A 26831-nucleotide genomic window follows, 5' to 3' on the forward strand; every position below is an offset into this window, starting at 1 on the left:
CTCGGATTTTCGTTAAATTTTAATCACTCGTGTACCAACATAGAGAGAAGGTACCGTACAGAGAGGGAACATGCTTATGGATCAGAGCAACGAGTCGGCTCATGGAACGACCATGGGCTTCTGGCTTTCTGGTATTTTGTGTACAGGAAACATACTTGTGTCGAGCAAGGAAGAGTTGAAGTGCATGCTAGACACCACTTAAAAGTGTACCATTGAATTTTCCTCTGTACCTTATTTCTCTGCAACCAACATCTATTTGAATGAACCCTCCGAACATAACATGGGAATTAAAGACACCATCAAGGCCATTTAATTCAGCTTTTAGAAATTAAGAAAATTATATTGTCGTTCCACATGCGCGATATATTTAAAGAGCTTTATGTTTGTTGTCTTCACCTTATTCATACAAAATGGTGTATAATGTAACTAATATTTAGAATGCTTGTTTGCAGATGTGTCTTGATTTTATTGTAGGCCTTAAGAATTCAATACACATCTGGGTGTTCCTTTTAGCAATGAAGTAAACATTGAGCACAATGCATTTTGATTATGATAGGTGGGTAAGTATGAATTTTCTACTGTTTATGAACCTGGATGGTTGTTTTTCATTGGATAAATTCCAATGATACCTATTAAGAAAAGGACAAATTTTAATTTATTAAAGTTTTAGATTCAATTTTAGATTTAAATTTAGATATACATTTCATCAGTGGTAGTATTTTTTTCTTCAGTTTGTTACCGGGACATTACGGGACATTACAGGATATCCAGTGGATTTTGTACATGTCCCGGGATTTCATGGGACATTCTGGGATATCCTATGGCATTCGTACATATCCCGGGACTTTACAGGATATCCTGAGGTTAACTTACAAATCCCGGGACATTACGGTATATTGTAGGATATCCTGTGGATTTCGTACTCGTCCCGGGATTTTGCGGGATATCCTGAGGATAGCGTACATATCCCGAGACATTCTCAGGACATATGGGACTACTATGGGATGTCCCTGGGATAAAGTGTGCTGTCTGGGAAAGAAAGGAACAGACTGATCCAAACCCTAAACGTGTGTATACTGTGTACCTACCCCTAAATTAATTTCTGGTTTGTAGCATATAACTCAGGTCTTCTCACAGACAAAGTCAAGAACTTTACTTTGTCTATTGAGAGCTCCAACACCTTTTGGCAATGGTAAGACGTTATTTTGCACCACATAAAAAGTTAAAATGTATGGTGTCTAGTTTATTTCCATTTAAAAAATCAAGAATAATTCCAGACATTTTCAGACGAATGCCAAATTTTTCAAGACTGGATTTTTCAAATATTAGTGATGTGTTGATACCAAAATGTAGCGATTCTCAATTCTTGATACTAATGCCAATTTTTATAATTTAGCCAAATTTTTTAATTCTACACCAAACCCTGTCTTTATGTCATAAAGTAATAATATGTAATGGGGTGTTTTAAAGTAAAAAAAGAATGCAGCAATAAAAATTCAAACCAGCCAATTTGGATTTTTTGGATGATGAAAATCTTCCACGACCAAGTAGATATCATCATTAACTGCCTCGGACGTCGTCGTCGCCAATCGCGATCGCGGGAAAATTATGATCATTTCCCGCGGCCGTGTAGACATTGTCATTGACTCCCGCGGCCACGGAAACGTCATCGGCGTCGTCTGCGATGACCGCGGCAAAATCATGAAAATTCCCGACTTTCATATAAAGACTAAATCCCTACTTTTCAAGACCGATTTGAAATTCAATACTAATTCCCGACTTTCCCGTTTTTTCCGACTACTAGACACCATATAAAAATAATAAATTTAGTTTACAAATATCAAACTTTGAGGTTCCTATCAATTTTTTTAAATTAATTTTTGTAACTTAACCAATAAAAATGTGAATCCTGATTTCTGGGGGGGCTAAGCCCCCCCCCCCTTTAGCCGCCACTGCCTATAATGTGACAAATTAATTTAAGTTATGTATAATATATTCAGAAATATGCCTACATATAGGCTAAAGTTCTAAAAGTAATCTTTACATTATTAAAATTCAGTACAATTAATTGAAAAGAACTGCAGTGCATATGATTATGATTACGTATTGAATTCTGTTTTCAACATGAAAAGGGAAAACTGCAAAATTGTGAGTTATACCATTTTCCAAAATTCTTTTTCCAGGGGGTTTTTAAAAAACTCAAAATGTATCATGGTTTTACAGGCAAAGTAAATCGACAAATTATTGAACAACCATTACAAAGATTATTGATCGACAAAGATTATCATTAATTCATAATAAAATTGTGTCTCATGGTAAAAATGTAAGGCACCCCTTTAAGGCAACAGAAAAAAACCTGCTTGTCGTCTACAGCTATATGATCAGCTGGACAGCTGGAATATTTATTTACACTGGGACAGCTGCAGACGAAAAACATAACCTAAAAACCTGGTACACTGCGCAAGCTCGTTAAGTTTATACATTTCTTGACGAGCCCTTCTTTTAATTTAATTATCAGAAGATAAAAGAGAATTGTCTTAAATTGTCTTTCTTCCCTTCCCTGTAACACTATGAGAAATGTGGTTCCTTTTACGTTACTCATGGGTTTTAATTATATACACCGTTTCTTCTGGACTCTATATTGCACTTATCAATTTACATTACAAATTTGATTACTTAACGGATTGGTTTTGTAATGATTTTGAGACAATTAATGACGTTTACGACTATATCATAGGTAAGTAGCCATTATCTGTTTCTCTTTCCGTAATAAAGGCATAATCATTATCCAACCTTCTACATAATAGGGAGCTCTTTGGCTGTGTCCTCCTAGCTCCATATTTTCCCAATATATGTAAATAAGAGAATGTTCAATTATTTACACGGTTTCATCCTTAAGCGTTAAGCATAAAATAAAATAAATTTGAAAACCTTCATCTTTATCTGACAATGTTTAATACTGTGTAACTACCTAATTACCTAAACTTACCAAATATGGTAACCCAAATTACACCAGCTAGCCTGGGTACAGTTTCTTAACTGGGCTACGCTAATATTGACCGAAAGGGTAATTAACTAGCAGAGTACCCGTCCTTCGTACGGGATTGGCATATAAGTATAAGTTAAAATGCTTATTGCATTTATAATCAAGGTTTGCGTTTACAATGGTGGAGGACACAGTTTGATAAAATTTCTTTCTTTAAATTTACGGTATACTATAACCTTTGACTATTAGTCAATGGTATTACACATCTACCATTATAGCCATAATGTTGTACCACTTCAGCTAAACAATTAGAGAAAAATAAATTATCAGGCCTAAAGATTCGCAAAATATCACAAATTATTCATGAAATTAAAAACATAAACATAAGTGTAAACAATCCAACTTTGACAGTTCTCATTGCGTATTACGGTTTTTTGTTGCTGCTTGGTTCAAATCAAATTAGCTGTTTTCATATCATAGAACCAACCTTTTTAGTTGAAACAGCTGACTAAATTCTTTAATTCCCTTTAAATATGAATACTCTTAAGGTTAACATGGGGAATTACAGAGCCACTGGGGCGGAGCCCGAAAGGATTTTTGAGATAAGAATGTGCCTATATGTTAATCGAGAATGTGAGCTATCATCATGCCAAATTTCAGCCAAATCTGTCCAGTAGTTACTGCGTGATTGAACTTCAAACAAACAAACACACACACAAACTTTCACATTTATAATATTAGTAAGATAAGATAATCAATATTTTAAAATATATCTTCTATCTATACCTATATATAAAAGGCAAAGCCCTCACTGACTGACTGACTCACTCACTCATCACTAATTCTCCCACTTCCCATTTACCTAGGAGGCTGAAATTTGGTACACTGATTCTTTAGGCATTAAATAGGAAAACTAAGTTGTTTTTATTCTGATCGGACTCTCGGGCTCCGCCCCAGTGGCTCTGGAGTTTCCCATGTTAACCTTATGAGTACTCATATTTAAATGGAATTAATGAATCTTAACAGCTGTTTCAATTAAACAAGTTAGTTCTGTTCTATGATGTTCAATAGCATTAAAGTTACAAGGATTACCTACAGGGTGCAGCACTATTATTTTTTTAAATTTATGACAACAGCTAATTTGCAACCAAAAGGTGAGTGAGCGTAGCGAACGAACTTCAACCAGGACGTGATTGAGCCATGCGAACGAGCTCACTTATGAAGTAAAACGGGGCAAAGCCCGCGAGTACAGCTAGTCTATTATAAAATTAAACTATCATAACCTAACCTAACCAACCAAACTTGCTGAAGGTGAAAAATCGCATGAAGGTTTACTAATCGAATCAATAGTTTCAATCAATTTTAGCGTAGCCCAGTTAAGAAACTGTACCCGCTAGCCTAACTATTTCCAAGCAATCATTTGCTCACATTGTAATGTATTATTGAAAATTACTTATTACATTACTATTTCTCTTATAGTGGGGGCTGGGTCGGCTGGCTGTGTTTTGGCCGCTAGGTTGTCAGAAGACCCGACAGTGAACATTTTGGTGATTGAGGCTGGTGGTCGACCATCGGCTCTCTTAGACATCCCCATTGCTGCTCCAATGCTGCAAAAAACACCATATGATTGGCAATTTTATACTGAGCCGCAGCAAAATGCCTGTCTTGGACTCAATGAACAGGTGCGTGGAAATAGCAATCTACAGTTCTTGTCAATGGTTATAGGCTACATAAAAAAAAAATATTATCCTAAATTAAATTTTTTTTAAATCTTAATAACCATGCCTCTTCTTATGACTAGTATTAGTTAATTTATGAGTTAGTAAATTTATTATTAACAAGATTTAGCATTGTTCTTTTTTAATTGAAGATTCTATATTAAGTTTTTTTTTCTTTTTAAATGAGACATCATTCGATTAATTTCTCCAGAAATATTAGACCTAGTTTCTTTTTCAGTACAATTGCTTACCTGCCCACTAACATAGTATCTTGCGAGACTGTTATAGACTAACTTATCTCTTAGAGTTTCTGTAAGAGAATTTTTTGGCTTATGCTACTTTTAGCTTCTAACTAATAGGCTACATTTATTTCCTATGATGTAAGAAATAAAATACAAGTTATTATACAGTTCTGGTATGTATTAAAGGCTAATCAATAATTTTGCTTATCATTATCCTATACTAAACAACAACTAATTGTGTTACAGCGCAGCCCGTGGCCCCGAGGTAAAGTGGTGGGGGGTACAAGCAGACTCAACTACCTTGTCTACCTGCGTGGTCACGTAGCAGACTATGACAGCTGGGTCAGTCCCGACTGTCAGCACTGGAGTCGAAATGAGATACGCAGCTATTTTAAACGGGCAGAACGTCAGTTGGGCCGATACGCCAACGACTGTAAGTGCTCTTAAGCTACTTAACTAATACATTTTCATAATTTATGAAAACTTTAGATAGACATAACTTATGATAGATTATAACTCTATCATTATCTGCAATAGAAACATTAAGTTAGGCCTATTATCCGTACAGTATAGCAAATATGTGGTATAAAGAAAAAATATCAATTCAGAACTAAGGTTTGTCATTAAATTTTGGATTTTTTAATGTCTTTGTACATTATATTACATTTTTGGTCATAAATAATCTTAAAAATAACTCTTTCGCTCTCATACTACTTTAAATGTATAAAGTAATGAAAGTTGCCACCAGTGTTAGCGTTATGCTCTGGTGATCTTGAAAGTATTTTCCAGCTGTGTTTCACTCCACCCTTGGCTCAATACCAGTGTCAGACTTACTGCATACGTCTGGTATGATGGACGGGCTTCTAGGCGCAGGAGAGGAACTTGGATACAAGATTGGAGATCTTAACAGTGGAGAAACTCGGTTTAAAGGTAATTTTTCAACAAGAGACAATTTTTAAATTAGTTCAAAACCACCATCATAGTTAGCCTGAACCTTTGGCTATATTTTTTCTCTTGTGTGTTTTGATATTTTTGTATGTTGGGAAAGAAAAAAGTTTAATCTTGTAATTTCTTAGGTTTATAGTTTGGGTTGTAGAGTAGGATAACTTATCCCATCTCCATTTAAAAGTTGGAGCTTTGACTATAAATAACTTCTTGATCGGCACTATCAAAGTGTTTTGTAGCTAGTTGAAGACTGAAAATTGACGTACCTAGTTGAATCGAGCCCCCAAAAAAGTTTGAAAGACATGCAAAGGAACGTTTGAGATAAGGACATACACAATGATACAGCTCTAAGGGTATAATTGTAGAATGGCCTATAAGGTCATAGTTTTGGGTTTTGCAGTATAGCGTAGGTATACTTCCACGATAAATTTACATAGTGTTGCGATATAAAGTGATCCCATATGTCCTACCTTATATTCATATTCTGTCATAATATTTCATTTGGTCTCTTAAGAATTGTTTAACAGCAGTGACAAGTCTTCGTCCGCTCCATTCCACTCTGCCTCTACCTCTAGTGCTTTTATAGTTTCATGCGATGCCAGTCGGGCCACCAACAGCAATGATCCCATGAAACAAAGCTCAAACTTTGACAAACTGGTTGAATCAACTTTTTCTTACTACAGTTACCTGACAAAGTGGGCTTCCTTGCACTGGTTATAGCTCGCCAAGTAGCTAACTGTTGTATTTACTTACTTTTGACCCACTCTAATTTTTTTTTTTGCCGCAATCCAGTACACCAACCAAACAACTGAAAACAGTGTGCGTTTTAAAGATCATACTACTACGATCAGCTAGTGTGGCGTTTTCTATTTCGTTCAACGCTTGGATTTAACCTAACCTAAAAACGTGTTGTATAGTTTTTGGAAGACTAATTATTTTTATGCTTTATAGTAGGAACTGTAGGAAAAATATAATGTGTAATGTTTAGTGAGTCGGTGGCTCAGTCGGTAGCGTCGCGGACTTCGGGCCCAAGGCAGCGATGTACTGTACCGGCTCACTCCTTGCTTTGCTGTAAACGATCCACGCACGGGCGCTTAGTCTATGTGGACGGGCAAATGCAAGGTTAAAAGAGGCCGCCAACCTCTTTAAAAAAAAAAAAAAAAAATGCGATTGCAAAGTTACACAAATTCAAGATTCAAGATTTATTGAGCCGTTCGGTTTATAACAATTGGCCAAGTCACTAATACTAAACTAAAATAACAAAACAGATGCAATTTCCTCTTGATTTACAAAACAAAATGTCCAAAGAGCACATACAAATGTCCAAAGAGCACACCATGCAAAATAGATAAATAAATAAAAAACTGCAAAACAAAACTGTAAAACATGCAGCGGAGAAAAAAATATAAAAATTAACAAAGCAGAGAAAAAGCAAAACGGAAAACTTAAAAACCACACTCATACCTGTAGGCAAGGTTTAGGTAATATAAATATATGTATGTATTTTTGTTTTCTTTAATACACTAGTTACACAAATAACTATTGTAAATTTAGTTCTATCAACATTATCTCACTGAAGTTATAAAAATTGTAAATAATGTATAGGCCTAGGTAATTTTGGTGCTAAAAAGTAAAAACATCAATACTGACAATATCGATCAAAAACATCGATGCCATCAAGTATCGGTGGATTTCCATCTATGTCAAAAATATTGAATATCGGCCTTAAAATATCGATATTTCTGATGTCGGCCTATTGATTATCGATACCAAACACTAGCCTATGTCAAAGTATGTATCCAGTTCATTCTCTTATTGGTTTTGTGATTCCTTCTCTTATTATTGGAATTTTAAGTGTAACATATATTTTTACATAATGAGAATGCAACTAATAAAAGTGAAATCAATTAAATGTAAATATTAAATCCATACTTTGTTTGTCTAAGAAAGTAATTATTTCAAACACCTTATTTATTTCCAGGAGGGTTTATGGCTACTCAGTCCACCACTAAAGATGGTTCAAGGTTCAGTGCTGATAAACTTTTGATCGGAAGAAACAATGTGAAGATCCTGCCTTATACTCAAGTCACAAAGGTAGGATTACACAAAAGATAGAAAGATTAAGATAAGTATTAAGATTAAGGTTAGGTCAAATCTTGATGTTTGTCCAATCAATTAATATCCATTTACTACTTCAAGATATGAAGAAATTTATCATTTCAAACTGTTTATATCTTTATATTTTAGTTGAGTGTGTTAACATAGCTTTAAATCTTGCCGTTTTTCTACCTTATCATCATCAATCTTAACAATTTTGGAACATGTTATACTGTTTGTTAGGTGCTGCTGAGGCGCAATTTTGAGGCATACGGAGTCCGAGCTGTCCGCCACGGTCACCGCCTGACCTTGCGTGCCCGCAGGGAAGTTATCCTATCTGCTGGCACGGTCGGAAGCCCCCACCTCCTGCTGCTCTCTGGGATTGGTCCTGCAAAACACCTCCAAGAGCTTGGCGTAGGTGCTATAAGTAGTAATGATTACAAAACTTAAAATGAAATATCTCTCCTCTTTGTTTGAGAGAGGTCTACAATATAAAAACAGTTCTCATCGTCTAAGAGGGCTTTACAGCCGAACTCCAACTATCCAAACTGCAACTATTGGAATAGCTGACAATTGCTTAAAGAAAGAATTAAAGAAAGTTAAAACCACAGTAATAAAAATTGTTTTTAAAGAAGGCAAAAGCCATGATAACAGCCAAATCCAATACCTCTCTCACGGCCCTGTAGACTTCATCATTGTCTCCCGTGATCGTGGGAAAATATTTAATACATCCCACAATCGTGTAGACATCATCGTCGTCTCTCACGGTCACAGAATCATCGTCATGGTTTCCGTAATCACGGCCAAATCTTGAATATCTCCCGCGCCCGTATAGACGTGATCATCCCGTCTCGCAGTCATGGCTCTAAATCACCATGTCACCCGCATTGTAGCAGATTGTAATTCGGTGATTGTTTTGTTCTAACAAATCATTAATTTAAGGTGGAGTTGAAGGTATGATGTTGTAAAATTTTAAATTGAATAAGCTATCTTTAGCCTAAATCATAAAAATATAAAGAACAGAACAAGAAATTGCTTTGAACCTTTTCTATTGTTAAACTAGCAACCTTCTCAATCAGCCAAAGAAAATGTCTAATTTTGTTTTGACACAGGGAATTAAGCGGAATGACTACATACAATTTTCAACTCTCTCATATTTTCAGAAGCATCCCTCTTGACATTCTTTTACATTACAGATCACAGTGGCAGTAGACCTTCCTGTAGGAGAGAACCTGCAGGACCATGTGGCTACAGGACTGGACCTAGTAGTGACCAATCAGAGTTCTCCATTGTCCTGGCAGACAGTTGTCAATCCATGGAACCCCATCAGCTACTTGCTGGGACAAGGTGTGTCAGAAATATAAGTATGATACCCAAATTCATTTCTGAATGGTTACAAAAAGATTTTTTTTAGCAATAAACTGTTTCTTAGCGTTGCTACCCACGTAGTAATGCTGGTCTTTTAGCGCCATAGGTATCTTTAAAAAAATTTAGGTTAAGAGTCTTCTTCACCCTTGCGAAAACAATAAAAACACGCCTTGGACGTCCCTCGCCCCGGATGGGACGCGTAAAGATATAATGTTAAAACCTTTTCTCGTACAGATTAATGTTGGTTCTAGGGCTCTCATACACGATATATCCAAGAAAATCAATATTATAAGTACAAAAAAATCTTAAAGTAACGCAAATTGAGTCACTTTTAAACACTGATAAAACTAATTATTTTTTCATTTTCAATTTATTAAGGTATAAGAGTTCTAATATAACTATTAAACTACTTTGATACCAAATTTGAAGAAAATCTGTTGAAAAACAGCGTCCAAAACTGGGGACGAAATAAACATGTTTTGTCGGATGCTACTGTGCTACTAGCCTTTAACAAAACTTGGCTCAGGCGGCAGATGAATCACTGACGTGTCGATTTAGTAGTCGTGTGTTTACTATGTTTTCAGAATATCGCGCATAATGACCCCTTGCTACCCGCCCGTCCTCAAAACCTTCCCCACAAGGCCATATCCCCAAACGCAACTACACCGGGGGTGAAGAAGACTCTTAATAAGACCTAATAAATAATATTTATCAAAAAGCATTACTGCAATGCATGACTTATGATGCTAAGTAAAGTGGCTAGAGTAGCTTGACCTCAGATGCCTGGACAACCAAACATTTGAGCGAGCAGCAATGTTATATTTACTTGTAGACCAACTATTGATGTATGCTAAACATGTTTGATTCCACAGGTCCAATGACCCACCCGGGCTGTGAGGTGGTGGGGATGGTGAACACTCTGGGTCGTACAGATGAACTGCCCGACCTTCAGTTCATGGCTCTGCCCGGTGGGTTGTCCAGCGATGCTGGAGTAGTGCTCAAGAGGGTGATGGGCATCACAGACAAGGTAGCCTACGATGCCTAAGACATATTTAGGCTAGGTGCCTAAGATAGGCAGTAGTGTTTAAGGCTAAAGCCGGTTCTTCCAAGGTGCAGAAGCAGAGTGCGTGGAGAAGCGATTTTCCGCTCGTCCAGTGGCAGTCTGCTCCACTTCTAGGAAAATGCTACCATTACATTACCTAAGGCAAGTGGAGATTGGACCGCGCTTCCGCGCCTTGGAAAACCCAGATTAAAATATAATGTAGACTGGCAATCTCTTATGTGGGAACTGTATTTATATTGTAGTACTATTTTAAGGTTTTTCGACCATATTCCGTGGATATCAATTAAGTATTTCTCTGTTTCAGCTGTGGAGGGAATATTTTGCAGAGTTGGTTGGTACTCCTGTGGCCACACTGCTGCCAACCGTGTTGCACCCTCACAGTCGGGGTTGTATCAAGCTGAGGTCCAAAAACCCTAACGACCCTCCAGTCATTGACCCCAGGTATCTCAGTGACCCGAGGGACGTGCAGGTTCTTATTAGAGGTAAGATTTTGTATGTTAAAATCTAAAAACCAATTAAGGTGAAAGCGGGGATTTATATATTTTTACAAATACTGCATTTAATGGCGAATAATACAAAATGGTTTTCGTCATACTGCATCAAAACAGGCCATTTTTAATGCATGCGTTGCATGCATATCACGACCCTGATGGTCTAAAGAAGCATTTTTACTCTCTAGGGAGTAAAAATCAGCTGTTGTAAATTTTTATTGTGGCAATCGTATTGTATGGATCAAAATTGTTTATCGATTGATTTATTAGGTAAGGTTTGAGCCTATTGTTGTCGATTGCTTGACATATCGATGGTATAATGTAGCACTGTAACACAATGGTAATAGACAAAATTATTGAATCACTTACTAAACAGCTGCTAATTTGATTAGTAGAATCGAAAACAAGCTGGAAGTCGTTTTGAGAGGTTATCTTTACATACAAATTTTTTTGTTTTCTAGCTTTGTTTGTTAATTAATGATGCAATATGAGTTCACCACATGGACAAAAAGTGACTTTTTAACCCTCGCTCATTTTTTGACCTCGGCTTTGACTCGATCGTAAAACTTGACCTCGGGTAAAAAAAAATCACTTTAGGCCCTAGTGATGAAATATACTTGTAATATATCTTGAAAGAAGTTTAAAATAGCATGTGTCTGCATTTAATTTTTAAATTATTGGATACTTAGGTAAACGGCGTTTAACAATTTTTTCCTATGGCAAATATCTTTATGTTTTACTGTTATCATGATTTTTTTCAACCAAATTTCTCTGATTATTTGGATATTTGTGACTGTAACTGACAAAAAAAATCCAAGGTGAAGGCGACGACTCTTGTGGTCTGTGTAAAAAGAAGGTTAAATCTAACCAATCTGCACTTCAATGTGAAGGGAAATGTTGTCTATGGTTTCATATTAACTGTCTCAAAATTGATAAAGTTAAATTTGACCAAATTGTATCGCTTGGTAAAATAGTGCTATGGATCTGTACTGCTTGCCGGGATGAAATGGTTGAAGGATGCAAGGATCAACTTCAACTGTCGCAGAAAGCAAGTTATGATCTTCCAGCTTCAATACTCTCAGTTGAAAGTTTAAATGAAATTATGATCCAACTTCTTGATAGTCACGATAAACTCAATAAATTGGTGACAGAACATATTGGTCGGTCATGTAGTGCCCGTGACGATAGCCAGGAACCATTACATGAAGGAAGTAGGCCTATCTCTAAAACCTTTTCTTCGGTCTTAAAATCTGTGCCCTCTCACGTAAGACAATCTCCCAATAATCCTAAGAAGAAAAACGACCACTCTGGTGAGTCAAGCAACAGACAGTCTAGTAGTCCTAACCTAGATTCTAACATTGGATTAGCCCTAGGTCTAGATACCGGTAGTGAAGAACAGAGGCAGGGTGGCAGTGAATGTGATGAAGAAGGTTTTACTCGTGTTGTTTATCATCGTAATCCTAGACAATCTTGCCCTAAAATTGTAAAAGGTCCAAAGAACACTTCCGGCAATAAATTAGTTGTCGGGAATGGTAATGGCAATGGCATCTTTCAAGCTGTTAGCAAAAAATCGTGGATCTATGTTACACGATTTCAAGTAGCGACCAGTGAAAGTGATGTAAAAGGCTATGTCGAATCATCTTTCCCAGACAGGATGATTGACTGTGTAAAGCTCCCGACACGACACGACTCTTATAACTCGTTTAAAATTGGCGTGCCTTGTGGAATCGTTGATTCCCTGATGAAAGCTGATTTCTGGCCCTCAGGAATACTCATAGGAAAATATTTTCCTAAAAAAAGTACCAGGCCTACTTCTAATTCAAATCCTGTTTCCAGTGTAGAAGATCCTAGTAGTACTAGGCCTAGTCATAGTAATTTTTTATCCCAGTCTGTGCCTCCAACTCACCCAACGTAAATATGGACTGGACACCCTGTAAGGTTAGAAGTTTATTCACTGTAATAACGTTTATCTTTTTAAACATACAAGGTTTGGGCGATAAACACTCAATACTCGAAAAAGACTTTCATAGTTATGATTTTATCTGCTTGTCCGAACATTGGGTTAAAAGTGACAATATCGATCTCTGTGGGCTTTCAGGCTACAACTTAGTCAGCAATTTTTCACAGACTTCGCAAGGTAGAGGGGGCACTCTATTTTTTGCCCATCAGAAACATCAATGTGAAAGGATTGACCTATCCAAGTTCTGCGCAGAAAAAACTTTTGAAGCTAGTGCAGCTATAGTCAAAGCTCATAAACTCCTTATAATCTCGATATACCGTACACCTGACAGCGACGAATGGTCTTTCTTAAACACTCTAGAAAGTCCTTAACTACCTCTCAAAGTGGCGTGACTTTCATATAGTTATTGGTGGTGACGTTAAAGCACAGTTTGATGTAACTTCAGCACGAAGATCTGTCACGGAACTTCTTAATCTCCTTAGGTAATTCAACTTATACCATCAAAACAACCTACCCACACGTGGGACTGCCTGCCTAGACAACATATTCACAAACACCGGCCAAGAGAATGTCTACTGTGCTGTCAAGCAATTCCACTTCTCGGATCATGATGGACTATCTTTACATTTTGTCTGTGATAGTGAGTCAGTGCCTTCTCATACTCTAACATCCATGTATAAAAGGTCTTTCTCAAAGCAAAATTGTGATATTTTTAAAACTAGACTCCAAAATATTGACTGGGAAGCTGAACTAATCATTCCAACTGGAACCCACTTACCTCAGCCTCCAGGTAAAGCTTTTGCATTACTTAATAGTACTCTTTTGCATGAAATAAATATCTGTTTTCCTCTGAACAAGTGTAATACAAAAACAAATCGTAATGTAAAGCCAAATAAAAGCTGGTACACTGCCAACCTTAGTGTTCTCAAGGAGCAATTAGATGTAGCCTATGACAAACTTAAAAATAATTTCTCACCTTTTTTAAATTCTGACTATTGTAACTTAAAGAAAGAGTATAAGAAAGCTGTAAATAATGCAAAACTTGTCTAAAACGCTAAACTTATTGAAAATTCTGATAACAAGTGTAACACAGCCTGGTCAATTGTTAAAAAGAACTGTCAATCTAACTTCTCCTCAGTAAATGTACCTATAGATCCAAATGTTTTTAACAAATCATTGATTGACTCTGTCGACAAAGTTAGATCTGAAATTAATCGCCCAAATGTTAATTTTAATGACCTCTTAAGTACTTTCCCTGCTAGTAATAAGAATTTTAGCTTTGCTCCTGTCTCTTGTGACTACATTCTGTCAATAATAGGTAAAATGAAAAATAGCAAAAGTAGGGACTACTATGACTTTTCTAACTGGTTAGTAAAGGAGGTTTCTGACCTAATCATTGTACCTCTCACCTATAGCATTAACACTTGTCTTCTAGAGGGACATTTTCCTGAGTGTCTCAAACTTTCCAAAATCATTCCTAAATTTAAGAAAGGTGATAGGAATAATGTGGGTAGTTATCGGCCCATAAGTCTGGTTCCTGTCTTGGCAAAGATTTTTGAGCATGTAATTTATGATCAAATCAGTCAGTTTTTTGAATCTAACTCACTTTTTAATCAACATCAGTTTGGTTTCAGGGCTGGTCGCTCTACCATGGGTGCTGTTGATGGCATGGTCCGCACAGTCTTGAGCGCTTTTGAGAGCGGCAACTATGCTTGGGCCACGTTTGTCGACCTAAGTAAGGCTTTTGAGTCTTTTGACTGTGTTGATCATGGCATCTTACTGCGCAAACTGCAGTATCACGGGGTCCATGGTGGTGCGCTCAGTCTCTTTGAGACCTACCTCGCGGACAGAAGGCAGGTGGTTTGCATAGGGGGAGAGACTTCCTCTATCGCTACTAGCAACTGTGGCGTTCCCCAGGGGTCTGTACTTGGCCCTCTATTGTTTCTTATTGCTGTGAATGATCTACCTTGTAACTTAAATGGAAATATTTTTCAATATTCAGATGATACGACCATGCTTAATATTGGTAGAGATATATCTAACCTCAAAAATTCTGTGGTTCATGGTATGATAAGGGCCACAGAATGGTTTGCTGCCAACAGCTTTCTTTTAAATAAGGACAACACCTTGGACCTAATTTTTAGTCTTAGGGAACTTCCAGATACTATAGTGTCTAACAGTCATGTAAAATTTCTTGGTGTTACATTGGATCAAAAATTGTCTTGGGAGCCTCATATAAACCAACTTTGTACTAATCTGAGTCGATTAAAGTGCCTCTTTAGAAAATTAAGATGTGTAATCCCAATAGATTGTCTGTTAAATGTTTACTATGGCCTCTTCCAATCAGCAGTAAGCTATGGAATAATTTTTTGGGGAAATAGCCCACATGTAAAAAAGGTTCTTGTAATCCAGAAAATGATTCTAAGAATAATAGCCAAATTAGATGTTATTGAACACCATAAACCAATTTTTATTGATTTTAAAATTCTCACTGTTGTTAACTTGTATATTTTTAATTTATTGTTAACTAGTTTTAAGAATTTAAATGCTTTCAACTGCCGTAAAGATGTCCACCAGCACAATACTCGATTCAGAGATAAACTTGACATTCCCTATGTTAGACTGGAGAAATCTAAGAAAAGCTATGAAATAGTGGGCATGCAATGTATTAATAAGATACCTACTTTTATGTTCTCTCTCCCATATAATTCTTTTAAACATAAAATGTTCCAATGGCTAGCTGTTAATCCTTTTTACGAACTCAAAGACTTTTTAGACCTTCCTTCGTCAAAGTTATGTTTTTAGTTGTCATTGTCTAACTGTTATGCCTTCACCTAATGCCTTGTAGTACAACCTGTCTAATTGTGTAATGTTTTGCTAACTTTTAAATGGTTGTTTTTACTTCTCGATAGTGATAAACTCTGTGATATTAGTTTAAGACCAATAGTTAAATAACTTAAAATGCAATTTTTTTTTCGTAGACTTCAAAGTATACCTTGTAACTTACTTCTCAATTTGACAACTGCTCTGCATGAAAAATGTTTTGACTCTTCCAATGCATTTGTAATATGTCTACAGGAAATAAACATGTCTTATGTCTTATGTCTTACCCAATACAATATCAAATATCAATATTCAATAACTATGCCCAGTTTAAACAGAAGTTTTAAAACTCATATAAATAAATTCTCACTTATTGCATAAGATTAGAAAGACATAATCTATATCCAGACATAAAAATGTGTGAATTTTTAAAAATTCATTTTTTCCTCACTCAAGTTGTTGACTTTGCAGGGCTACAACTACTAGTCCGACTGACAGAGACGGAGGCTATGAGGAAGATAGGGGGGATGGTTTGGTCTACACCCCTCCCCCCTTGTGCTCACCTCCCCCTCTTCACTCCCCCCTACTGGGAGTGTTACATCCGCCACATCACTGTCACTGCGTACCATTTTGTCGGAACTTGCAGGATGGGCTCGGAAAACGATGCGACCGCAGTTGTTGATCACATGTTGCAGTAAGTTTTACTTTTCATTAGTTTGTGATGGTGCAGTAGCAATGTAATTTTATTTTTACAGTACTTTTAAACATTTTAGATTAAACATTTTCGTCTATAATTTTGTTTGTCATCCTTATGGATCAGCTGGAGATTATTTTAACATTTTCTTTACGCAGAAGGTGTTTTGTTGTTAACAGTTTGTTTCTCATTATTAAAAATATATTAAAACTATTTTAACCAAATAAAACAATGTATTTGTAAACTATTGCTTGTTCTATAGTATTTATTTTTATACTAGCTGTACCCGCGGGCTTTGCCCCGTTTAACTTCATAAGTATTCGCATGGCTCAATCACGTCCTGGTTGAATTTTGTTTGTTACGTTCACTCACCTCTAGGTTGCTCGTTCGCTGCGTTCACTTGCCTTCAGGTTAGCTAACTCGCCTCCAGGTTGAAGTTCGTTAGCTACGCTCACTCACCTTTTAGTTGCAAATTAGCTGTTGTCATAAATAAAAAAAAAAAATAATAGTGCTGCACCCTATTGGTAATCCTTGGTAACTTTAATGCTATTGAACCTCATAGAACAGAACCAACTTGTTTAATTGAAACAGCTGTTAAGATTCATTAATTCCTTTTAAATATGAAAAGTCATAAGGTTAACATGGGAAACTCCAGAGCTACTGGGGCGGATCCCGAAAGCCCGATCAGAATAAAAACTAGGCTACTTAGTTTTCCTATTTAATGCCCAAAGAATCGGGGTACCGAATTTCAGCCTCCTAGGTAAATGGGAAGTGGGAGAATTAGTGATGAGTCAGTGAGGGCTTTGCCTTTTATATATTTAGATAATTTAAGAGTAACCTACAAGTAAAGAAATCCACCCTTATACATGAGAAGAACGTCAACTTCAGCGTACCACAGAGAAGTATAGCTTTTGGGACGACTGTGCACTTCAGCTCTAGTGTGATGGGCCAGAAAAATACTTGTAGCAAGGAAGAGCCCGAGTGGCGAGCACTGTGCAGAAATTCCTATTGCACTCTTCATCTACTGAGTGCGAGGGAAGTGGTGTTGGTTTTTTCAACCTTTATAATAACAAAATTTGGTATTTCCAGAGTTCACAAAACATCCAGACTCCGTGTCGTAGATGCATCAGTAATGCCAACCATGCCGAGCGCAAACATAAATGCAGCTGTGATGATGATAGCAGAGAAAGCAGCCGATTTGATAAAAGCTCATTGGCACCTACAGTCCCTGCAGGTGTGCCACTTGCAGGATGTGTTCCTCACCAGGCCTACCAACTGCCGTCACCATTAGTAGAGAAATTTACCTCTCATACATAATAATTCCCTATTGTCTTTCCACCAATGCAGGACACTTTGTGGTACTGTAATATGTAAACCAAATTTTAAGAACATACAAGTCAGCTAAAAATAACTGAAATGGTTAGTGTTTTTAGCTAATTTTATTATTAGTCCAACAATAATTTTTAGGGAAAAAACCACTTAAAATGTGTTAAAGTGATGGATAAAACCTATTTGCAATTGATTGGTTGGCATAATGTTGTGAAAAATAAGTAAACTAAAAAACCTGTAATGTAACATAGTTGATTACTACTACAATAGATACTAAACAAACATCAGAACAGGCTCTCTATTTTACAACAGGGTGAGAAAACTACATGCAGCTTCCAAAGTCAATATAAATGGTACACCGGTTCAAATCCTATCTCTCACAAATGGTTTCTGTCAAAGAATTGCATCAAATACTTGAAAATAACTTTCTACTTCAGAAATAGATTTTTAATGAGTTATTTTTTAACCCCTTGAATAAAAATGAAAAAAAATTATGACAATAAAGTTATTGTAACTGTGGGTTTGCTAACAAAAATCTCAATTTTTTAAGTAAGAGGAAATAGCTACATACAACCAGATTCAGTTTCTAATTTAAACTATTTATGCAATAAAACTTTTACTCCATGGTTGCCAAATCTAATTAGTTTTATGAGAAAACTAGAAAGAAAAGAAGTAGTAAACTTATCTACTCCAAGTAGATCACAAGTCAAGATTTTACTTATAAAAATATACTGTTATGGGAAATACATAAAAAGAAACTAGGTACTATTTTTATATCAGATTGTATGTCCATAACTAAGATAGGCCTACTCTGAGTGCCTTCACTACAGGATTAAAATTTAAAATATATTTCATTGAGAAACCTTCATAAAAGTTGTCTATGCATATTTTAAATATTTTTTTATTTATAAAACTATAACACTGTAATGTGAGTTAAGTATTTTTGGCAAATTTCCCATATAGGAAATAAGCTATTTTTAATATGTCTAATGTACATGTGATGATAAAGTTGTCTCTAAATGTTTATGAAAACTTCATAAATCTTTAAATCCAATTAGTTTAAGACCCCTTCAACTTATAACAGTTGTTAAGGCGTGTTTTCCTAGCTGCGGGGTGCGGTGTTGAATCTGCAGAGTCCGCAGAGCACACAATACACAGTGCTACATCAGAGTGTTTTCCTAGGAATCGTAGGCCAGCGGGGTTCAGACTGCAGGCCGCGTTGACTCATTCTAGAGGTGCCTACATCGCAGTCTGCAACGGGATAGCGAGGAGTTTGTGTTATTGTCCAAGTGGTTCTACGAGAGAAACTTTGAATCCCCACCCCGCGAAGTCTAGGAAAACACTAGTCCGTCTTTGTCTGCCGTGTGGTCTAAAAATGCATTGAACAACGCACCACGCTGTGGAGTAACCCCACTGCTAGGAAAACGCGCCTTTAATTTTAATGTTTTTGTAACCCATTTCTTAACGTGATATAATCAATGTTCCTAGTGTTGTATAGGATGAACGATGTGTTGGAAAGCCATCCCATCTTAATCTAGTCAATTGTATTCACTGATTGTTAGGCAATAAATATTATTTATGTAAAAAATTACTTTAGCGTTTTATTTCTACATTCTCTCCCAGAAACAAATTTTTGGACCAGATTTGGGATTATAGGAGGGTTGGGTTTGCTGAATAGCACTCCGCATCCAGGTCCTACAGGGAGAACAGGGGTTCGTTACGATGAGCCCTTAGCCAATCAGCAATCAGCGGTCCATGCAGCTATGTTTAGCAGACAAAAAATCCATCTATCATGGACTGTGCATAAGATGAGGTCAGCGAGTAGTATGTTTTCTGTAGCGATGGGCTTCTGGCCCCAAAAACCTCTTATGCCCTTTGGCCTGGGTCGATTGTATCGATTTGGGCTTAAGGGCGAGGCTAGGAGCGCTTTTGAGTCCATATTTACAATTTCAGAGATTTTATATGGCAAAAAAATGGATGATTAGACACAAGTTTCCCAATCACCATATAACTTTTTTGTTTATTTTTTACATTTTTTGAATAGTATAAAGTGGTGAGACATCAGTTCTCCAAATCATTCACATGACACTATGTTATTAGGCATTGTAGTTCACATTGAACACTGTTAGTAGTCGCCTGTACAAGGAACTGGCGTTCGTGCAATACTTGACTGTGTTGCGGGTTGCGGTCATTGTAGCGGATGAATGTTGAAGGCGTCGAGTAAATAAAAAACTTTTGGTATTACTGTTTTTTAAACCCTCAGAGATGTGTCGTTAAAACTGAATTGGAATTAAATATTTAATTCTATATGATTCTTAGTTATGAAAATGTTTTGTAATTTGTAACGAATTACTAAACTACAAAAATATGACATTGCCCTAAAATACTGACAAAATAGGCTATGTCCCTTTCATTATTTAATTATGATTTTTTATCAGTTGAGTGTTCTTTTTCCTAAGCTACGGATTTTTATGAACTGTCATGTACTTCTTCACTAAATTTTTAAATAAACCTTACAACAGTAATTATTTTGTTGTTGTTCATTGAAAATATACCTTACAGATAACTAACTAACGTTAGGGCCTTTCTCAGCAAGCGCTTGTTTGGCGTTAAAGCATAACATACAAACAATTTTCCAATGGATCTCAACAAGTCTTTGCATAACAGTATAGAATGGATACGATTTTGTTATTGGCTCTTAAAGCCAACCTCAAAATTACTGCCATGGGCAAGCCACAGTCTGGGCAAGCCGTCATGCCTTTGATCCCCTTTGTTTGGCACAACAACACAGTATTTGATGATTGTGTTAAAGCGATTTTCCATCAGCTGATCCACTCATCCTCATGTGGTGTTGTAGTCAGCTGTTTTGTAGTCTGTTGTGTGGTATAGTATGGTTACACAACAATAGACCACCGCATTCACGCATCCTCGCATTGTCCCCGAATCCTAATCGAATTTGGAGATCCACATTTGGGTCGCCCAGTTCACACGACACGCCCATACGCCTGCCTTCGAATGACAAGTTTTCATGAAACACAGTTTCCAATTATAAGAAATTGTGAAATAGAATATAACTAGGCCTACGATTAGGAATAATCTTGATGTTATGGGGTTTTTAGGGTTTTGTTGGAACCTCCATTTGTTCAACTTCAAATTTTACTCCAATTGTAGGTGATAAAATCTTACATCGACATAAAAATGTAATAACATTTAATTTGCTATATAAGGTTCGCTATATATATCTCACTGGGTTAATGTGTTAGGAAATGTACATTTTAGGTTGTCTTTCTTTCTACTAGCCTAAATTTAATCAAATCACATGTTATAATAAAATAATATGTTTTCATGGAATCATTGATCATTATTTTTGTAAACAAACGTTAGTTGTTGAATTTTAAGTAAGACCATTCAATTGTGTACGACGTCTTGTGATTTTAGATTATTATTTAGAAACGAATAAACTATTTGGACCCAGAACCATGTATAAGCAATTTTTCTTTTGGGACTTTGCAACACAACAGTGAGTAACGATATTATCGTCAGAGTTGTAAGTGTAATTACTGTAGTGAAAATATTGCAATGCAATACCTAGGCCTACTAAATAATCTCTCTTCTGTTCTCTTAGTAGTATTATTATGTATAAAACCTGGACTAATGAGTAGACATGTCCTCTCAATCTATAATAAAAAGTAAATAAAATAAGCAATTCATTAAATTAGCCCATTTTAGTATGTTTCCCTTTATTGTAGCCCTCCTCCTCAACCTTCTTTTTCTTCGTCCTTTTCTTCATCTACATTATCAATTATCATCATCAGCATCTTCTCTCTTCTCTCTTCTCTTCTTTCTTCTCTCTTCTCTCTTCTCTCTTCTCTCTTCTCTCTTCTCTCTTCTCTTCTTTCTTCTCTCTTCTCTCTTCTCTCTTCCTTCTCCTTGCTTCTCTCATTTCTTCTCCTCGTCATCATCTTTATCCTCTTCAACGTAAAGATGGTGACGCCACTTTTGGGTTCCCCTCTTATTCCAATTCCAAACCAATGTATCCGATTTTCAGTTACCAGAATTGCGGACGTACTTCTGTAGATCGACTTAGTAGAGATGGCTTGCAAAATGCAATTATAGACGAAGACAGAAATGGAATGACAAAGCTTACGTATCCGAGAACGACTATTTTAGTCGGCAGTACAATCTCTGTAATACGAGTTGAGAAAGAAAATTTTCGTCGAAAACTTCTCCTCAAGTAGATAATTGTCATGGTTACTACTTAAGCCACAGAGAAGCCCCTTTAGCCTATTTATTTCAACTATAGCCCATATTGTAAGTACTTTTTACTTAAATATATTGGATAAGATTTTCCCAATACAATTTCGTAAAAAACTTATTCACAACCTACAACGTTTCCCCTCCCTATGGGCTTGGCACCTACGGAAATAGGCACCACTTACCTACTTTCCACATGAGGAAATTCGTTGAAAACCATTCAAAACCTCAGACAAGGAATAAGAACTTAAGAACAAGGAGTGCCTCACGCAACCACAACGTTTGTGTTATGCCTCACTCTATTGTGGTTTTATAACCTCAAGAGAACTGGAAGATCAGATAACACAGGGTTTAGTGCACCACTGCGGCAGTGCGACTCTGTCTGAGGGAAGGGTCTTGTCAACTGTCAAAGTAAGATAGTTGGTGATAAGTATCCGCTCGACAACCTTGTAAACCTCTACGAGAGTAAACCTTAACAACTGCAAAAATAGGTTGACTGTTTGGATTCCTCCGTTAACCGATCGTCGTCAGAGATAACCTCGCAACAATTTGTGAAGATTTCCCTTTAGCAATATGGGGGTGTCCCTGAATGCCAGGTAAAATACATATGTTCAGAGGCACTCCCTTATCAATCCATACTGTTAAGGGTATAGTATATTCGCTGAACCTAGCAAATCAGTTAGCTAAATTGCCAACGAAATCCTGAACATCACAAGATTCACAAGTTCATTTTGTAAGAGATTCGTGTAAGAGTTTCGTTCGTTGTAAGAGGTTTGTTCGATTTTGTTAGACATGCGTGTAACATAGATTCAGAATACTCGACTGAGCGGTAGGAAAAATATAGGGAACTTGGTTTTAGCCAGTTTTGTCTTCTATTTCTTTAAACGCAGTGTTTAAATTTGAATCGGTACCAGTTTACTCTTAAAATATCGCTCCGTTTGCTCTACAGACCTTAGTAAAATGTCATGCTCTTGTGGGAGTGGTGGTAAAAAATGTTATCAGTAGCACTCAAGTAACCTTGTCCCACTCGATAGCGACCACTTAAGCTCTCGAGGACTAGTGATAAGTGATGATAGCTAGACGACATTGAGTGGTCGTGGTTCAACAATGTAACACTACTTCACACCAAGCGATACAGATAATGTGCAGTGGTAGATGTGATGCAGTCCGTAACGTTCAAGGTTTAATAATCATACATACTGGACAACGAAAAATATTAAAATAGTATAATGCGTGATTCAAGCATTTATGTATTGATGACAATAAACTTAATAGCTAATTGTACAGTAACTGATTGCTTGCCGATTCCATACCTGGTGGCATTTTCTGGCATGTTATCGTACTGAGCAGATTGCCAGTTAATACATTTTTTACTACTCAAGCCTGGACCTTAGATAGTGTTAAACGGAAGATGAAGGAGTGAAGGAGAATGTAGGCTTAGATATATTAAATTCAACGACTTAAGTGTACCCCCTGATGGGAATTAATTTTAGTATTGTTTATCATCATATAGGCTATATTTACAATTAAATTACCATTAAATTAAGAGTATAAAAATTACTTGAGAATAACATTTCTAAAAGATTACTGAAATATCATTCATGCGTACACTGGATCAACTAAATGAACATACTTTGGCTTCATAATGTTGTCATAGCAGTGGCATAGTTCTAAGTCTGCTTACAAAAAAAAGAATACAAGTTCCTCCCTTCAAACATGGATACATTTCTCTGTTGGAAAACTCGACAGTATAAAAGCAACACGACAATTAATTCTTTACTTTATTATGTAAAATTACCGTATGCCTAAGACCATGGAGACATTTAACTCTGGTGTCAGTTAAAGAAAACACAGCCAAACTATGGGGGAATTCTAGGGTGTAAAAACTCTTTGTAACTCAATCATCGTCTTAACCACGTACCCGTCTCTCGTGTGGTTATTTTAATCCCAGGATAAAACACATGCTACACGTGTGATTAAGTTCCGGGATGTCACAAGGGTGGGTGACGAGCGTTTCTTGAATTGATGACGTCATTCTTCATACGAGATGTTGAGATGTTGTGTGGCTGTGGAATGGATTTGCCATTGAAACATATATTTACGCTTATACTGTTACTCAGAATACGGTAAATATACATAAAAGATGGTAAGTATCGATTTCGATTGGACACTCCAATCATCATCAGACCCAATAGGCGAATGACTGTCATTATTTTACTTCTAATCTGAACAAACTTAATTCGACTTAAGTGTTTCATCGTAGATTACCATATAATCCCATAATCCCATTGTAAACATGGATTGTAATATTTTATCTGTCAAAGCTCAATATGTAAATGATTACGTCACCTAATCCATATTAATATAATTATCTGAAGTGTTGCAAAACGTACGATAACCATGCATATCTTTACAGTGGTTGTGAACCTCATTAATTATTCCCTTGAAAAAGTAATACTGTAAATGGTTCCCTTGTTGGCGTTGTTAGTTGTAGAGGACCTAAATTTGACCACCTTCCTAAATATAATGCCACTCAGTCACTCGTGAATAGAAGTATCCTAGATGCTGCTCCTTGTTAAAATGAAATATGATGTATTCTTCCCCCTTTTCCCATTTTCAACTTCTGACGAAGGCATGTTTGCTAGACATACAATGCATTATTGACCAAACATTCAGAACTTTTCTTAACTCCATCCAAACTACAAGCTCACGTTCCTGTATCGGTACTGTTCTGCAATTCGGCATTATCTATTGCTCAATTTAGCTCAATAAGATTTGTATTTTTAAATAAAATACAAATTACTTATTGCAAGGATAGCTTACATTTTTCTTAGTTTATTTAGTTTATTTATTGAAATTGAGTTGTGTTTTGGAAGGATCCAGATTCCTTCTCTGTGAAACCTGTAAGAATTATTTTAAGCTTTCATGTCATGTAATTGTTCGGACTCGGAGTCTGAATGTCACAACCGTGAAGTTTTTACGGATCGCATTATGCGATGCTCTGTCACTTGAAGAGAAGCATATGTTTATAATTGACAATCCAATAGTCAATGCAAGCTTTTAGCATTGACTATTGGTAGTCAAATCTTTTAGAAACTGAAGTGTGCATCTCATATATGAGCCAGCTATAACCAACTTCTGTTTATTCAAAAAGAGCCACAAACCTAATGTGCTACTGTATAAAATTTTAATCAACCCTTGGTTTTTGTTCTGTGATACTAGATTCTATGGTTTAAAATAGGTTGACCTTTCATGTTGAGTTGGTTAGTTGGTTGAAATGTTGCCGTAGGCCTATTTGACAGAATTGGAAGATTGAAATCATCACACTAATTTTTATTCTATCCTGGCTACTTTGGAACCCTAGGAAGTGCTGTATCCGTAGTCAAATGTGTTATGCAGTACCGGTACCCTGACACACACGACACCACCGTAGTCTGTGTGTCCTGTAGTACCCATGGGTGCCTCAGCTAGCCCTGGAGTTTATCGCGCACCTTATATAGTCCAGAGGCCAGTCCACTGTCTAGCTGTGAGGGACGAGCTTTGGAACTCTTCCAGCTCTGTTTACTAGAACGTATCAAGTTTAACCTAGAGTTTATTAAAATATCTATACAGAAAAAATGAATGGAATATGGAATCTGTAAAAAATAAACCATGAAATCGTGATTTGTCAAGAATTGACTTGGAAAAGAAACATCCGTTCATGCATCAGCTGTAGTAGTTTTAATACGCGTAGAGAATATGGTTGTGTAGGGCCCAACGATCACATGATGCCTTTCACACATAATTTCCTTCACAGGGCCTTCTTTCAAGTGTTCAACAGCGTAAAAGACTGGTGTATGACAAACTGAATTTTAATTGGAAATCCAGGATATTACGTGTAACAAGTGCTCTCTTGCGTTACACTATAGACACCAAACATACGCTTATTTGTAACACAAACAAACGTGAAAGGGTACTAACGATTCGTTGAAGTGAACTACCATCCATTCGTTTTGAACTACTACTGTTACACCGAAAGGAAAGATAAACACGAATCTGAGTGCAGTAAGTAGGTCATAGAAGATTTCATTGCGTTGTTAGGAACCCGGTTGTTTATCTTAAACTATTTTTTCACCACTCAGTATTCGAAAATAGCCCATTTCCATACAGCTGAGATCTTCGAAAATCGTCAAATACACCAAAAACAAATAGTGATCAGCTGACTTAATGTTTGTTTGATGAAGTAGTTTTGTTTTTTCATCGTGATAAAAGTATCGTTCAATACTCGTCACGAAAGTCCCATTTTGTGACTAGTAGTGAAACATAATATTTACTGAGCTTATTTGCATCCCAGAAAGAACTAAATACGTAAATCGATTCAGCACTAAAATGATTTTGGTTTCCCGCTATTACCTACATTGATTTATTTAGTATCTATCTATCTATATATATAATACGTGAAGCCGTTTTTTGTTAACGCAACTCCTCCCTTATTTGTGGACCAATTTCAACGTTTAAGGTGTCAAAAGATTCGTCTCAATATGAAGTTTTGCAATAAGGTTTTAGAATTTTAAAATTCCTACTCTGAAGGGCGTGAGACCCTCTCAAAGGTCGGGTTTTCCCCATAAGAAATACATAGGAGAAATTTAAAAACCAAAAACAGCTGTTTATAAAAATAAACTCATTAGCTTTTTGGGAGTAAATATTAATGTTTGAAATATTCAGTAGGTTAAGACCAAGTTAAACCGGTAATCAGTTTTGTAGGAAGAACAGAAAATGCCTCAAGTTCAAAGAAGAAATATTGAAAACGTGAGTAGGAGACAATTAATAATAAGATATCTTAGCGTATGAGGAGAGTAGAAATAGAGAGGCCTGGTCTAAC

The 26831-nt window shown here is 36.5% G+C and overlaps 1 protein-coding gene across 1 annotated transcript; it reads left to right on the top strand.

Moving 5' to 3' along the window:
• Window positions 1-2490: 2490 nt before the first annotated feature.
• On the top strand, window positions 2491-19307 carry LOC128999995 (glucose dehydrogenase [FAD, quinone]-like). Its single transcript, XM_054426827.1, has 11 exons — window positions 2491-2737; window positions 4466-4668; window positions 5193-5379; window positions 5736-5876; window positions 7873-7985; window positions 8232-8402; window positions 9185-9335; window positions 10229-10383; window positions 10724-10901; window positions 16165-16387; window positions 17477-19307. Exons 1-11 carry the CDS (start codon window positions 2578-2580, stop codon window positions 17676-17678), a joined length of 1884 nt encoding a protein of 627 aa, XP_054282802.1. The 5' UTR covers window positions 2491-2577; the 3' UTR covers window positions 17679-19307.
• The last annotated feature ends 7524 nt before the right edge of the window (window positions 19308-26831 follow it).

This window comes from Macrosteles quadrilineatus, unplaced genomic scaffold, assembly GCF_028750875.1.
Source record: "Macrosteles quadrilineatus isolate MER2022 unplaced genomic scaffold, UCM_ALF_1.0 Scaffold_8__2_contigs__length_117827958, whole genome shotgun sequence".
NCBI lineage: Eukaryota > Metazoa > Arthropoda > Insecta > Hemiptera > Cicadellidae > Macrosteles > Macrosteles quadrilineatus.